Source organism: Condylura cristata, unplaced genomic scaffold (assembly GCF_000260355.1).
Source record: "Condylura cristata isolate star-nosed mole 26May11 unplaced genomic scaffold, ConCri1.0 scaffold00017, whole genome shotgun sequence".
NCBI classification, from domain to species: domain Eukaryota; kingdom Metazoa; phylum Chordata; class Mammalia; order Eulipotyphla; family Talpidae; genus Condylura; species Condylura cristata.
In genome coordinates this window covers 13,228,047-13,241,239 of record NW_004567118.1, presented here as the reverse complement: position 1 = coordinate 13,241,239, position 13,193 = coordinate 13,228,047, and the positions used below count along the sequence as shown (strand labels likewise).

Genomic DNA, 13,193 nt, shown 5'->3' with positions numbered 1-13,193 from the left:
AAAAAAAGTGATTTTTCACTTCAACCTGACTTCTCTTTAGTGTCTTAAAAGTATGATACATATTCTCTCACTTTTATTTTTTTCTATAAAACAAAATACAGTGGCCAGCAGTGTTTTACAATCTAAATACTTGTATAAGTAGCTCAGTGTCTTAATTTTTTTAGGTTCCTGTTACCTAAAAATGTGTAGTTTGGGGCCCTCCCTGTGGCACAGGGGATTAAGTCACAGCACTAAGAAATTATCTCCAGTCACTGCAGCACGACTTTGATCCCCAGCCAGGGAGCTGACCCACATGGAGCAGCAGACCTCTCCTGTCTCGCCCACTGCTCCCCTCAGCAGTGTATTTCAGTTAGTCCACCTGTTCTGCTTCCCATTCTGTCTCTGGTGAATACTCTCACCACCCCGACCCCACACCTTTGGCCTATACTCCAGCTCTTGTATGCATAAGTAAATACATCTTTTTAAAAAAAGTGTAGTTTTGGCTTCAAGTTTATGTCCCTAATGAATGCGGAACTGAAGGAGCGAGAGACAGTGAATCTGACCATCTTTAACCATGACTCTCAGAGTCAAAGGTGGAATGTTGGACAGGGTGTGTTTATGAGAAATCAGAGAGGAGTCATGTGAAAGGCAGAGAAAGGTGGCAGTGTCTTTTATGCAAAATTGTTATTCAAATCAGTAAGAATCAAACTCCAGCTGGTTAGGATAGTTGAGAGGATTTTGAGGAGGATATTCACATTTACTACGTGACAACCACTTGCCAGACAGCAGTATCCAGATGAAGAAATCAAGACTCAGACAAGTCAAATAACTTGTCCAAAGTACACAACCGGTCCTTTATGATTGAAACCAATGACTAACTCCAGATTCCTTCTGTTATCCTCCCCTCTCGTGGCCCAAGGAATGTGAGAATTTATGATGCAAACAACCTGTAACGCCAGGGTCAGCCAAGCCACCTGTTAAACCCGAAAAAAATTGCAGTTCCTTTTTTAAGTTTGTATATAGTGCAGTTCCAAGCAAAAGGGACAACTTTGAACTGTGTGCCTTAGTAAAATGGGTTGAATAGTCTTGCCTTTGTAGGATATCCAGACTTCTTCCTTCTCCAAATGTTTTAGAATTCCTAGAATCTGAGAAGCATAAGGGAGTCTGGAGCCTTCTCTATTACACCAGGAAACCCTTGTTCTGCCAAGAACTTGGCTAAAGCTTGGTGGTGTCAACTCCAAAGACAAGTCTACAGTTTGATTGTAGGCACTGCTTGAGAGTCTCTGAAGAATTATGTCTGTACACCAGGATTTTTAATAGGAGGAAGCTCCTCCCTTTATGACATCACCAGGCAGGTAACTAAGGGGACTATCTGAAATATTCTTAGAACAGCCATTTTTGTGGGAGTGCAAGAACAGCAGCTTTTGAAACAGGGTAAATATTCAGGCTTCATTAAGACCCTAAGTACAAGCCAGCCGGTAAAACATGGGATCTCCCCAGAGGAACACAGTCTTTCAGATGGTCAAGACTAATAAAACTGGGTCCAAGGTAGTTTCAGCACACAGAGGGTCTGAGATTCCTAGCACAGTCCCTCAGCGGGGACACGGATTCTCTGTTGCCTCTACCCAACGAAGTCCTGTGAGCCCTACACCCCATCAAAAATTAGAAGCTGTGTATCCCGGCGCTACTCACTCAACATCAGACTCTCGATCTTTCTTCCCCCAGTCAGGACCAGGCCTCTCTGGAATACCCATCTCTCGAGGAACTGAGGCCCGATCAAAAAGTGATGGAATTCGCTATCCCTCTCCTCATCGAAAGAGCCAGCAGATTCAGACAACATCCCCCCAGGCCGTGCATATGCAGCGGAATATTGGTCCAGCCAGAGATGAAGGAACACGAAGAGGGGGTGAGAGCAAGTTATGGCGTGACAACATCCACACCCCATCAAGCCCGGATGTTAAGTCCTCTCGCCGGTTGAGTTTCATAGATCAGAAGGATAACTTACAATTCTCGCAAGATGAAAACCCACCCTCCAAGGTCCAGTACCCACAAGGGATCAGAGTTCCCCGTAGACCTTTGGTTCATCCAAAGGATGAAGCAGTCCAAACTGACCCCATCCGAAAAAACTTGACTGCTGCTGAGAGCAGAGCCCCAAGGGGACTCTCCAGCCCACGACAGGGCAGCAGCAAAATTTCTGCAGACTCTCGGGCAGTCCACAGAAGGACCCTCGGCCCAGAGTCTGAAATGAGTCATCCTGGCTCACCTTACATAGAACCTAAGAACTATCACAGAAATATGAAGTTGGACTCCTCTCTCAGACTGTCTGTCCTTAAGGATCTGGATGGACCCCGAGTGCGTACAGAAGCTGAGTACCAGAAGTATCCTGTCCTCAGTGAAACCAAATCCTCCCCTAAATTCTTTGTATCACCAGAAATGGATTCCAGCATGAGGTCCTCAGTCCGAGGAGACTGTGAGGCTGGTCGCAGGGTCACCATCTCCCCAGGGGCACAGTCAGTACAGGGAACTCACCGTGTGACATCTCGAGCAATGTCTGAGAGTCCCCCCAAATTTTCCATGGGTGTCACTGTGGAGCCCACCTATAAACAGCCCACTCCAAGAGCCCCAGAAATTGTCTCCACATCTCCACCCTCCGTCCAAGCAGAACTGGAACTGACCCCACGACCCTTACCCCCTCGCTCCTTACCTAAGTATGGACCTGACTCCTCATGGTGGGCCTTACTCAATCCTGAAGCGGAAACGCCCCAGAGCCGGCCAGCAACACCTGATTTTGAGTTTAAGTACTATCCTCCCTTAGACCCTTTTTTGTGCTTCCGTGAAATGGACTCAAACCCTTGCTATGAGGATCTGATGTTCCAGAAAGAAAAGGCAAGTCCGTCACCACCACCAGCACCAGCAATGCCACCACCACCAGCACCACCAAAGGAATCTCGTAGCTGGGTGCCAATGAGGGAAGTGCCCCAGGCCTCCAAGCACATCTCTAAAGAGCCCATTGAAAGGTCTAGTGCTTTCTTCTTGGGTATGTGAAGGAGCAGACTGCCCAGGTGCAGCCCCGATTTAGTGAGGTGGGATGTTGGGGTTGGCAAGAAAGGCCCCCCTCTTAGTTCAGGGCCTCAAGCTGCCCTCCTGCCAGTGCCAAAGCTAGCCCCATCCTTGAGCCCATTGCTCCATCCCTTCCATGCCAGCTTCTCTGAGCTCCAAGCTAATGACATCGGTAACCATGCTTGGGCTGCGTCAGGCATTGACTCTTCCAGGCAACGCTGCTTAACGTTTCCATGGAAGGTAGTAGAGAGTGATTTGCAGGGTGGGAAGCTGCTTCCCAAGAGTGGAGATGAAGAACAGAGCGAGGGGGGAGGGCTATTAAACAAGAAGGGTCCTCAGGTAAAAATATTTTGGCAATGAAGTGGAGGTGAGGTATTAGAGGAGCTGGACTTAGATTTCCAAGAAAGGTGTAAAATCAGGGAGGGGAAAAGTGGGATTGTGACATTTTAGTCCTAAACTGGAGGAGCTGCTTGGAGAGGGTTGTGCTGAGTGCACCTTCGAGTGGATCGTGGAGCTAGAAAGTGAGATATTGAGCAGTGGGGGTAGGAGACATATATCCCACAGAGAAAAAAAAGCAACAATATCTGTTAACTTTCAGGTGTCTCTGAGGAAATGCACAACCGTGTCCTCTGGTGGCTAAAAGGTCTGTGCTTTTCCCTCTGTGGGTCATTGTGGGGGCCTGGGGGTGGAAGGACAGACGGGAGGGTGGCTCTGTCTACAGAGCTCGGTCCATTAGGACCATACGTCCTAGGGTTCAGACTAGAAGGAGCGGAGGGATTTGTCATCTTGCCTAGCTTGCCCCCCACTGGAGTTACTCCCTTGGAACTTGGAAGATTTTTCATTTTCAAGAGTCCTTTTAAGTTTTCTCTTGCCCCACCCCCTTTCTTTGTGAGAAGTAATCACTTCTGGATTGAAGAACAATTTGAGTCCATGCATGGCCTTCAGCTTAGCTGTTCTTATCAATCAAGTGATAGAACAATGACAAAACACCAAGGCAAACTACCTCCTTCACAGTCTTACTCAGGGCTGACCCCACACTGACTAAGGTTTAGGGGTCCCTCACATGCCACGCTCACCCTCCTCAAGCCCCCAGCTCAGTTGCCCAGGCAGGGTCCCCAACGTGTCTGGGCCACTGCTTGGAGACCTCCAGTGGGCCCTGCAGTCAACTTTAGAAACCCTTAAGAGAAGTATCTTGCACTCTTGATCTCTCTGGTGGGAGGGGAGTTGGTAGCCTGCCCTGGTACAGTGAATCTTAGGGAGTTCCTGCTTTGAGTGTTCTGACTCAAAAGTGCCCCAGCCCTCTAAGTATTAGGGACGCCAGGGCTCTGGATCATGAAGTTTCTAGAGAGGAGATGAACCCTGGTATGTTGTCCAGTCCCAACAAGCAAATATCCCCCAAGCAATGGGCAGTAGAGATCAGCCCTGCTTCTCCAAGGGAGCAAAGCTCTACAAAGTAGAGGTTTAGCAGGTATGGACTCTGCAGCCATGTTACTGGATTTGAGCCCTGTGTCCACTGTTTTCTGATGGTGACTTTGGGAAGTTATTTTACCTCTTCAATGATTAGCTTGCCTATCTGTTAATGGGAAAATGGCTTCCTCTCAAGGTTCTTGTAAAGACTAACCTAGCCTATTACATAAAACACACTTAGCATGGTGCCTGGGAGCAGTGAGCTTTCAGTGAACACTATAGTTTCGCTTTAAGCCACTTGCACTAGCAAGGGATTTTGGGCCAGCTTATGCCCATGTTCACTAGATATCTTCAGTAAAATTCTCTTTTTCCCCTCCTGTTGGCTCTCTCTGAATTCCATTTGCTGCCCCCTGGGAATGCCCGGCTCCTACTTCTCCAATATGACAGATGAGGAGGTAAGAATGCCCCTTCTAGCTTTCCTGTGCCCACCTCCCCACTCTTTCTCTCACCCTGTGATGGCAGTAGACATGGAGGGAGGGAGACAGGGCTGCTCCCAATGGTAGGGCAGGCTGTTCACCACACAAGGGCGATGGGCAGGGAGAGCAAATGGGGCTGAAATCTAGCCAGTGTTGGACCTTCCAAGTGTTGCGCCTTTGGGGGTGCATCTAGGGGCGGGGAGGGCGCCGGAGGAGGGGGTTATATTAAGGTGCCCTCTCAGCTCGTTGCAGCCCTGGAGAAAGGGTAGAGACCTTTTGTTGGATGCCATGTCCTGCAAGTGTTCTGTGGGAAGGCTGTCTAGAGAACTGGATTGGTCCCCACTTGGCTCTCCCTTCTCCAGCCTAGGGCACTCCAGAAAGGGGACAATTTTCTGGGTTACACACTATTTGAGTTCTCTGCTTAGAAAGGCACAAGGTGAACTCTGCTCTCAGCAGCCCTGTCCTGAATTTGGCAGTGTCCTGATTTCACAGTGCATTGTTCCCATAAGTATTTTAGTTCTTCTTGGCCCAAGTTTGATAAGATAGACCAAGCCCTTACTGCCTCTATTCATTCTCGTGCCATCTCCCCACAGAGCTTCATGCAGCCTCTTTTAGGTCCTACCCATGGCCTAGCTCAGGATGGACAGTTGACTACAGGTGGAAAGCCAAAGAGGGGGCAGGCAGGACCGTCTCCACAGCTGAAGGGGAGGCACCAGAAATGTGGCTGCCACCCCCTCTGCCATGACTTCTTACCCAACCCTGTGCCCTCGGTTCAGCTGTGGGTGGGAACAGCTACTTTTAGAGATTATCTCCAGGCAGGACAGTAAATCATCTCCCTCTCCCCTTTCTCTCTTCCTTCCTTCCTCCCTCCCTCTCTCCCTTCCTTCTATAAACAGTTTTTATTCAGATGCCCAGTACTCTGCTGGGCACGACTATGGAGAGTATTAAAGCCTCACAGCACACACATTCTTTGGCCTTGAGAAATTTACCATCTGGATAGGGAGATAAGACATGGACAGGAAACATTTAAACAACAATATAAAATGTCTGCTCAAACATCTAAATAACTATAACATGCTGACTAAATGCTCTTGGAGGGTTTTAGGAGAGAGTCCTGAAGAGGTTGGTGATGGGGTTGTTCAGGTTATGCCCTCCTCAAAGCCAAGGAATAGCCAGCATCTTGCTCACCTCTTCATGTAAATCTGTACCTTTGGGAAGGGGTTACTATTTCCCCTCGACTAAGCGCATTCCTCCCCAACCCGCACCCCCTTTCTTTGTGCATCTTGTTTTAGTTTAGGAAGCCAAAAGCCTTGGCAGCAGGATGGCTCCTTCCCAAAATAGCTCTTATCCTGTCTCAATAATTGCAGCTCTCCAGCCCTGTTAGCAGCCGAGCTGCTCCCCAGAAGCTGTGAAGAGAAGCCTCACAGGCAGCTGGGCCTACTTGTCTTCTAGGGCTCTCTGGAAGTGGGGTGGCATAGCGGTGAACCAGATTCTCTCCTAGCCAAGTGTCTCAGGCTGCGCAGCCCTCCGCGGGGCCACGGGATGGAGACGGCGTAGCCTGGGTGTTCGAGGCGACCGAGTCCTCTGATCTGAGAATGGTTGACTACATGTAGAGTCTGCTGTAGATTCCATTCCTAGCAGGAGTACTCTGGTGGCCTGCCGTGGTGGCTGACTTGGACGGTGGCATGTTATTTGTTGAGCTTTGTGAGCTGGGAGTGAAGGCTGATTTAGCGCCTCTTTCCCTAAGTGTCATTTTTCTCCCCAAGCAGCCCTGGTGCCCTTTTGTCCAAGGAGCAGGGTGGACAGATGATTCTCATCCTTAGATTGGGACATGAGGGGCTGGCATCTCTCCAGAGGAGTTTGTGCTCAACTGAGGAAAACATTCCCAGTGGGGATTTTTTTTTTTTTTTTTGTATCAAAAATAGAAGCTCAACAGGAATGTCTTGGGGGTGGGTACACTGTTGGGTCACTGAGCCTGCCCTCTTACACAGTTCTGGAGGAGTCCCTTGAATAAAGCAGCTTTTGATAGTTGTGGGGGTTGCCCTAGCTCTTAAGATCCTATGTCCTCAAGGCACCTAACCTACTTGCCCTTGGATGTGACTTTTCAGGCTGTCGGGAGACAAGGGACAGCCTGCTTGACTTACTCCCTGCTGTATCTATCAATTATGCAAGAAACCAACTCTGGAAGATAGGCTGGGTACCAGAGGAGGCCATCTCGGTGATACCTCAGACAGACCTCAGTTTCTTTCAGCTGACATGTCATTGGGTCCCTGGGGAATGGTACGACCAGTCTTCTGATGGTCCTTGAGCCACAGGGAAGCTTTCCTCAAAATGGTCTTCCTTGACAGAAAAATCTAGAACCTAGATAGAACACGGGGAGTCTCTGCCATTCATGGGGATGGTAAGAGCATCTTAGAAAATGGGTTATCTGAAGGGAACCCTCAAATCATCTGTCCTACTCCCCTCATTTTCTCTTGCTTTGTGCAGAGGCTCATAGTTGAGAGGAAAGGAAACTGTTGAAAGAATGGATCAAAGTGGCTGAAAATGGGGCAGAGCACTTTGGGAGGCTTTTCATAGCAGCATGACCCTTAATAACCTGTCTCTTTTCCTGTCAGATGATACCTTGTTCATTTCTAGCTATCATGGGCAACCAAGTCCAGAGCAGGATAGGGGGCTAGTGTCCTCTGGCCCAGATTCACTGTTTTGGGGACAGGCTAGGTTGTCCTAATCAGGTTTTGCTTGGGATAGTGTTGGTCCTGCATGCTGAGAACCCTTAGCCTAGGCAATGGTCCTCCCTACTCTTAGGATAAGCTGTGGCATGGTAGCCTCAGCCAGAGCCGCTGGAAGCCCAGGGTGGTAGGCACTGTCCTGCATTTACTGTGAGATCTGGGTAGGTCTCCTTGTGCCCACAAGATGGGGGCAGGAAACCACTTATACATTCAGGCTTGATGGTCGAACTAAGGCCAGATGCCTCAGTTATTTGCTCTTCCCAAAATAATCCCAATAAGGAGGAATCTACATCACTTTGGACTTCTGGTGTATTTCCAGAAGCTACCTGACCTCTGTGTGGAACCCACTTCGTCCTTCTGTCAGAGTAGCTTAGTGGTGTTTGAAATGATGGTTTTTCAAGTAAGGAGTTAAACAGTGGGCCCGGTAGATAAGGGAGCCTGGCTTTGAGAGGGCAGGTGCACTCTTGGATGAGGAAGCAAATCTGAAACACAGAAGCCCCCTGGCAGCTGCTCAGCTAGAGAAGTCTGTCTTGAGTGACAGAAATGACCGTGCTCTTTCGCTGCTCAGCTGCCTCTGGTCCAGCTGCCCTGAAGGGACATACAAGAGACAGCTGCACACTGTGGGCTGAGGAAGGTCTGGAGGAGGGGGTGGAATGTCAACCGGAGAGCAGCTCAGACTCTGACACTGTAGGTGGAGGGCTGGACCCGCCAGAATTGTTTCCTTGGCACACCCACCAACCACAGTGAAGTCTTTTAGCTCCAGGAGTCTCCACAAAGGCTGTGTTTTTGGAATCCAACTCAGTAAGTATGAACGGAGACCTGTTTTCTAAGGACGAAGTGGTGTCTCTCCAGAGAAGCTGATTCCACAAGTGGTGGCTGCACGGCCGTCCAAGGTCACTTTAGTCTAAGACGCTTCTCCCATCCCTTTACACCCTTCATATGGGCACATGGCGGATCTTTTGGAGGGAAGGCATTTGGAGTAGTCACATTTGACAGTTGATGGTTTGGTGTTGATCATTTTCTCATTAGCAGAGTTAATAGCTACCACTCATTTTAGCTATTACAACATTAAGCCTGTTACCTTAATGACTCTTCCTCGCAACCTTACCAGGTGGATTTTTTCCTCCCTATTTCATAGATGAAGAAACTGGCTCAGAGCTTGTTCATCAAAGTGGAGAGCACTTTTTAATTAATTAGTTAATGTAGATTTTACATCATTGTTCATCTTTGTACAATGTTTGCCTTTCCTCTCAGCTGTAGCCCCGTAAAATTCCCACCATGAGTTCACCCATGCACTGACACCATAGATCCTTGTGCTCTTTCTTCCCATTTTGCTCCCCCTCCTCCCCCTTCAGGATGTCTGTGACTTTTTATTTATCGTTATTATTCTTTTCCCTGATACTTCATGTGCTTCCCCTATATGCCTCCTATAAGTGGAACCATCTGATATTTTTCTTTTTCCTTCTGACTTATTTCACTGAGCATAATCCCTTCCAGCTCAATCCAAGTTGCTGTGAATGGCATGAGTTTATCTTTTTGATTGCTGAATAGTATTCCACGGTGCATATGTACCACATCTTCTTGATGTTACTAGTCATTATTTTTGGGCATTAGGGTTGCAAATAGTGCTGCAATAAACATAGGGGTGGAGGTATCCTTTTGAATTAATGTTTTTATGTTCTTTGAGTAGATTTCTAGGAATGGAATTTCTGGGTCATATAGTAGCCCCATTTTTACTAGTTTGAGGAACCTCCACACAGCTTTCGATAGTGATTTGACCATTTCACATTCATACCAGAGCTGGGAGCACTTTCGAGGCATCTTGCCCTAACAGTTTATATGTGATGTAGAAATTTTTTCTGTAGCCACTGGAAAATAAACTTCTCAATATTGCAGCAGCACCTTTAGATTTAAAAAATTGTGAAGGGAAATGTTTTAGTGGTGTTAATATCTGTTATGCCCTGTTATGTGTGTCTTTGCATGTGAACTAGGGGGCTGGGAGGCAGCTGTGAGCTGGTAAGCAGCCAGAATGAAGGACAGATTATGGGTCAGTCAAGCCCACAGCCTTGAGGCTTGTCTGTGCTCCAAAATTAGAGTAAAGAAACTAATTAGTGGATCTTTCCAATCAATCCATATTGATCAGACACTTCCTGGGGGCAGAAGTCTGGTCACCCAGGCAGATGACATAACATGTTTGTTGAATTGAAATAAATAGAAGTTAAAATAGAAAACATTAACTGCTTGTCCTTGAAGGGTTAGTTGGTTAATTTTGGAAAGAAAAAAAATGTATACAGACGGGTCACTTGAAAAGCTGTCTAGGTCAGAGAACAAAACAAAGTCCAGTGAAATGAGTCAGTAGAACTTGTAGCATGGAAGCACTTGGAGTTAGAGGAAAGGGGAAGGGGAGGCACATTTTGGCTTAGTGAAGTGCAGACTCTGGTGACTGCTCAGAGACTGAAGGGCAGTGGTGGAGTCCTTGAGTTTTTGAGCATGGGCTGTGTTCATGCAGAGGTTGGGCGGTCAGGGATGCTCATGAAGAGGTCCCAACACCAGTAGTGTGTGCCTTTTGGAGGTATGTAGGCCCCTTCTATCTTTGACTCCTGTGCCCTGCCTGCTGTGGGAAAGGCCCTCTAAATGGTTCCAGTACCCTGCCGCTCCAGAACTGCCCCCTCACTGCAGTTCAGCAGGTGCCAGGAAACCTAGTGCTGCCCCTGACCTTGCCACCTTCATCTCAGGCTTGCTCTGGGATCAGGAGATACTGTGTGGCAATGGTGAGAAAAGTGCAACTTGGGGTGTTTTGGTCTCTTGCCTCTGCACAGACCAAGAAACCCTTGAAAGACAGCCAGTGATAGCCTCACAGCCCCAGCAGACCTCTCTGACTGTATCATCAGTGGCTCATCACCTCTGGGAAAAGGGAGAGACAACTAGTGCCGAGCTACTTAGGGGAAAGTCTACTACCTAGAGATAAAAAGTGTCCTTTGCTAGTTATGCAGACCTGAAACCTCAATTTCCTGTGGTTATCTTCTTATTCTTAGATTTGAACCTAAGCCCTAACAACATTCTTTTATGCCATTCAACCATGACCCCCAGAGAAAGATCCAAAAGAGGGGGCCAGAGGTTCTCGATACAGACTGTGTTGGCCTGACCTTAGCAGTCTCATCTAGCCGTCTGAGGGATCCCAGGAAAGTAAACTGAGCTGTGGTTGCTGATCAAGTTTTCCAGAAGTCACCCACTGTGCCAGGCTAAACAACTGCTCCCCAGAGACTTGGTGCAAATACACCATTCCATTGTCCTCAGGGAGATTGTACTCTATTCAGGAACATAAATGCCTGGTGGAATGTTGAGTTTCAGGGGCAAGCAGAGCTGCGAGACCCAAGGGGCACGAGGCAGCATCCAAGCCGCCTCCTAGCTCAGGGTGGGGAGCTGTGCTCAGTGGTCAGGCTCACACAGGCTGCGGTATCTCAGCCCTCTCTCTGACCTGATGCCAGACTCCCTCCAATTCAGAATGTGAGAGCTGGAGTTGGGAGGAGTCCATTCCTTTTTTACTGGCCCAGGGAGGTAAAGAGTTTTTGGGCAATGAGATAACCATCAAAGCTGGCAGGGGATCTTATGTCCAGGGCAACTTCTCTCAGAGATCCCTGCAGGTTGTAGTGTTAGCATGCAAGGCTTGTGCAGATGGTATAGTTTGAAGTCTGCCCTTTTTTTTTTTCCCACCCAGCATGTCCCATGTTGGGCCCATGATGCATAATTATGAAGGGACTATGACCACCAGGAACCTAAGATTCATGCTTAGAGAGATGAGGTTCATGTTTTAAGTCTTCTCTAGACCTTTTTTCTCCTTAAAGCAAGCTGGCACTGACATACTCCAGGACACACAGAGCTCCCTGGGGCCTCAGCGGCAGGTGCCAGAGCAGAGCTGGGATCTCAGCCACAGCTGAGGAAGAGCTAGCTAGGCTACTTTCTGAGACATGTCTGTGTCCACTCTTGGACTGCAGCTGGGACTGGGGGCCGGGGGTGTGTGTGTTAATGATTGTGGAAAGGCTTTCTGATGGGGCTTGTTATTCTGTCTTTCTGCTAGCCTTTCTTCCCTGGGCCCAGCACCCCCAGCCCAGGTCATGCAGACTGCCAGTAGATGCACCCAAGAGGAATTCCTATGAGGCGTTCATGAGTACCAGCAGCCTGTAGCAAGTTCCCAACAGTGGGGCTTTGTGTAGCCTCAGTTTGATGTTTGGGTCTGATGGCAGCAGCTGTGGCTGCTTCTGTAGTCTTCCAACAGTCATTGGTTTCTCTCTAAAGAAACTGCTGTGTTCTTGTCTTCCGGAGTATAGTTTCAAATCTAATCTATGCCAGGCCTTTTCAGGGGACTGCTATACCTTAGGGTCCCTCTCATCAGCGCTGAATGGCTGATCCCTATCCTAATTTAATCCCCTCATTTTCAGGTGTAGAAACTGAGGCACAAGAGAGGTGAAGTGAGTTGCCCAAGGTCAGCCATGTTGCTCCATAACTTGGCTTGTGGACATCCTGATTTCTTTAAGAATGCTCCTTCCACCTTCCAGCCCACCAGTGCCAAATAGCCCATACTATTCTCAACCATCGCCTCATGTTTTCTGAGCCTGCTCTCACCTGCCATTCCCCGACACCCCTCCCTCCTTTTGCTGAGTTCTAATCGGACACATTTGGCTGAAACAGAGCAGTAGGCAAGCCTCTGGTGTGTTTACCAATAGAGGGCTATGCCTGCTTTGTCCAGAGTGTATGAGGCCAGTTAGTTTGCCTTCAGGGAAGGGCGCTTGGGAGTCTGAGAGGGGCATGCTTCTGGAATCTCCCACAGAAAGCTGACCAGTTAAGCCCAGTATTAGTTCAGGAAATCCCCCACCAACTCCCCACCCCCTATGCATCTACTGGCTCCAGGCGCCAGCTGACCCTTCGGAGCCTCTAAAGCCTCCAGAGCTGCTGAGGGCATCCATCCCCACAGCACCTTCCTGTTTGCCCAGCCTGACCTAGATTACTTCTGGGCTGGCCTCTCCCAGGACCCTCCCCCCATTTTCCTCAGCCCCAGGCTGAGGATCCACTGCCCCATAAAAGCCACTCACCCGCTCCCACCCTTCCAGATGATCCCCGGGTAATTTGTGCGGTAAATCCTCTTTAATCTTTAATCTAGGTTCCTGTCTCTCCTTCACAGCTCGGGAGGAGGTGGACAGTGTCTGATATTCCGTCTTGGAAGGTGGGGGTATGGGCAATCAGTAACTTGGCCGTCATTAGAGGTCAGTAACTTGGACATCAGCCGGAATCACTTCCCGAAAAACTGGCGGAATCTCGGAGTTAACTAATGGTTTCTCTTCAGTTTGTGCACAAACCCCTTCCTCTCTTTCCAAGGGCATCTCCTCCCGGGAGTGCCAGGTGGGCCGTTCCCTGTCCTTCGGGGACAGGCTCAAGCACCCCGTGGTGCTGCGCCGCCTAAAGGGGCCTCTCTAGGGGCTGGGTAGGAAGAAATGGGTGTCCCGCTGCCCTGCGTTGGGTGTCTCTGCCCCGGGCGCCTCCGGGG

The 13,193-nt window shown here is 48.8% G+C and overlaps 1 protein-coding gene across 1 annotated transcript; it reads left to right on the top strand.

Annotated features, from left to right (window-relative positions):
• Positions 1–1,497: 1,497 nt before the first annotated feature.
• On the top strand, positions 1,498–13,123 carry LOC101635391 (chromosome unknown open reading frame, human C17orf47). Its single transcript, XM_012726060.1, has 4 exons — positions 1,498–3,016; positions 3,638–3,700; positions 12,760–12,770; positions 13,025–13,123. The coding sequence occupies exons 1-4, from the start codon at positions 1,498–1,500 to the stop codon at positions 13,121–13,123; spliced, it is 1,692 nt and encodes a 563-aa protein (XP_012581514.1).
• The last annotated feature ends 70 nt before the right edge of the window (positions 13,124–13,193 follow it).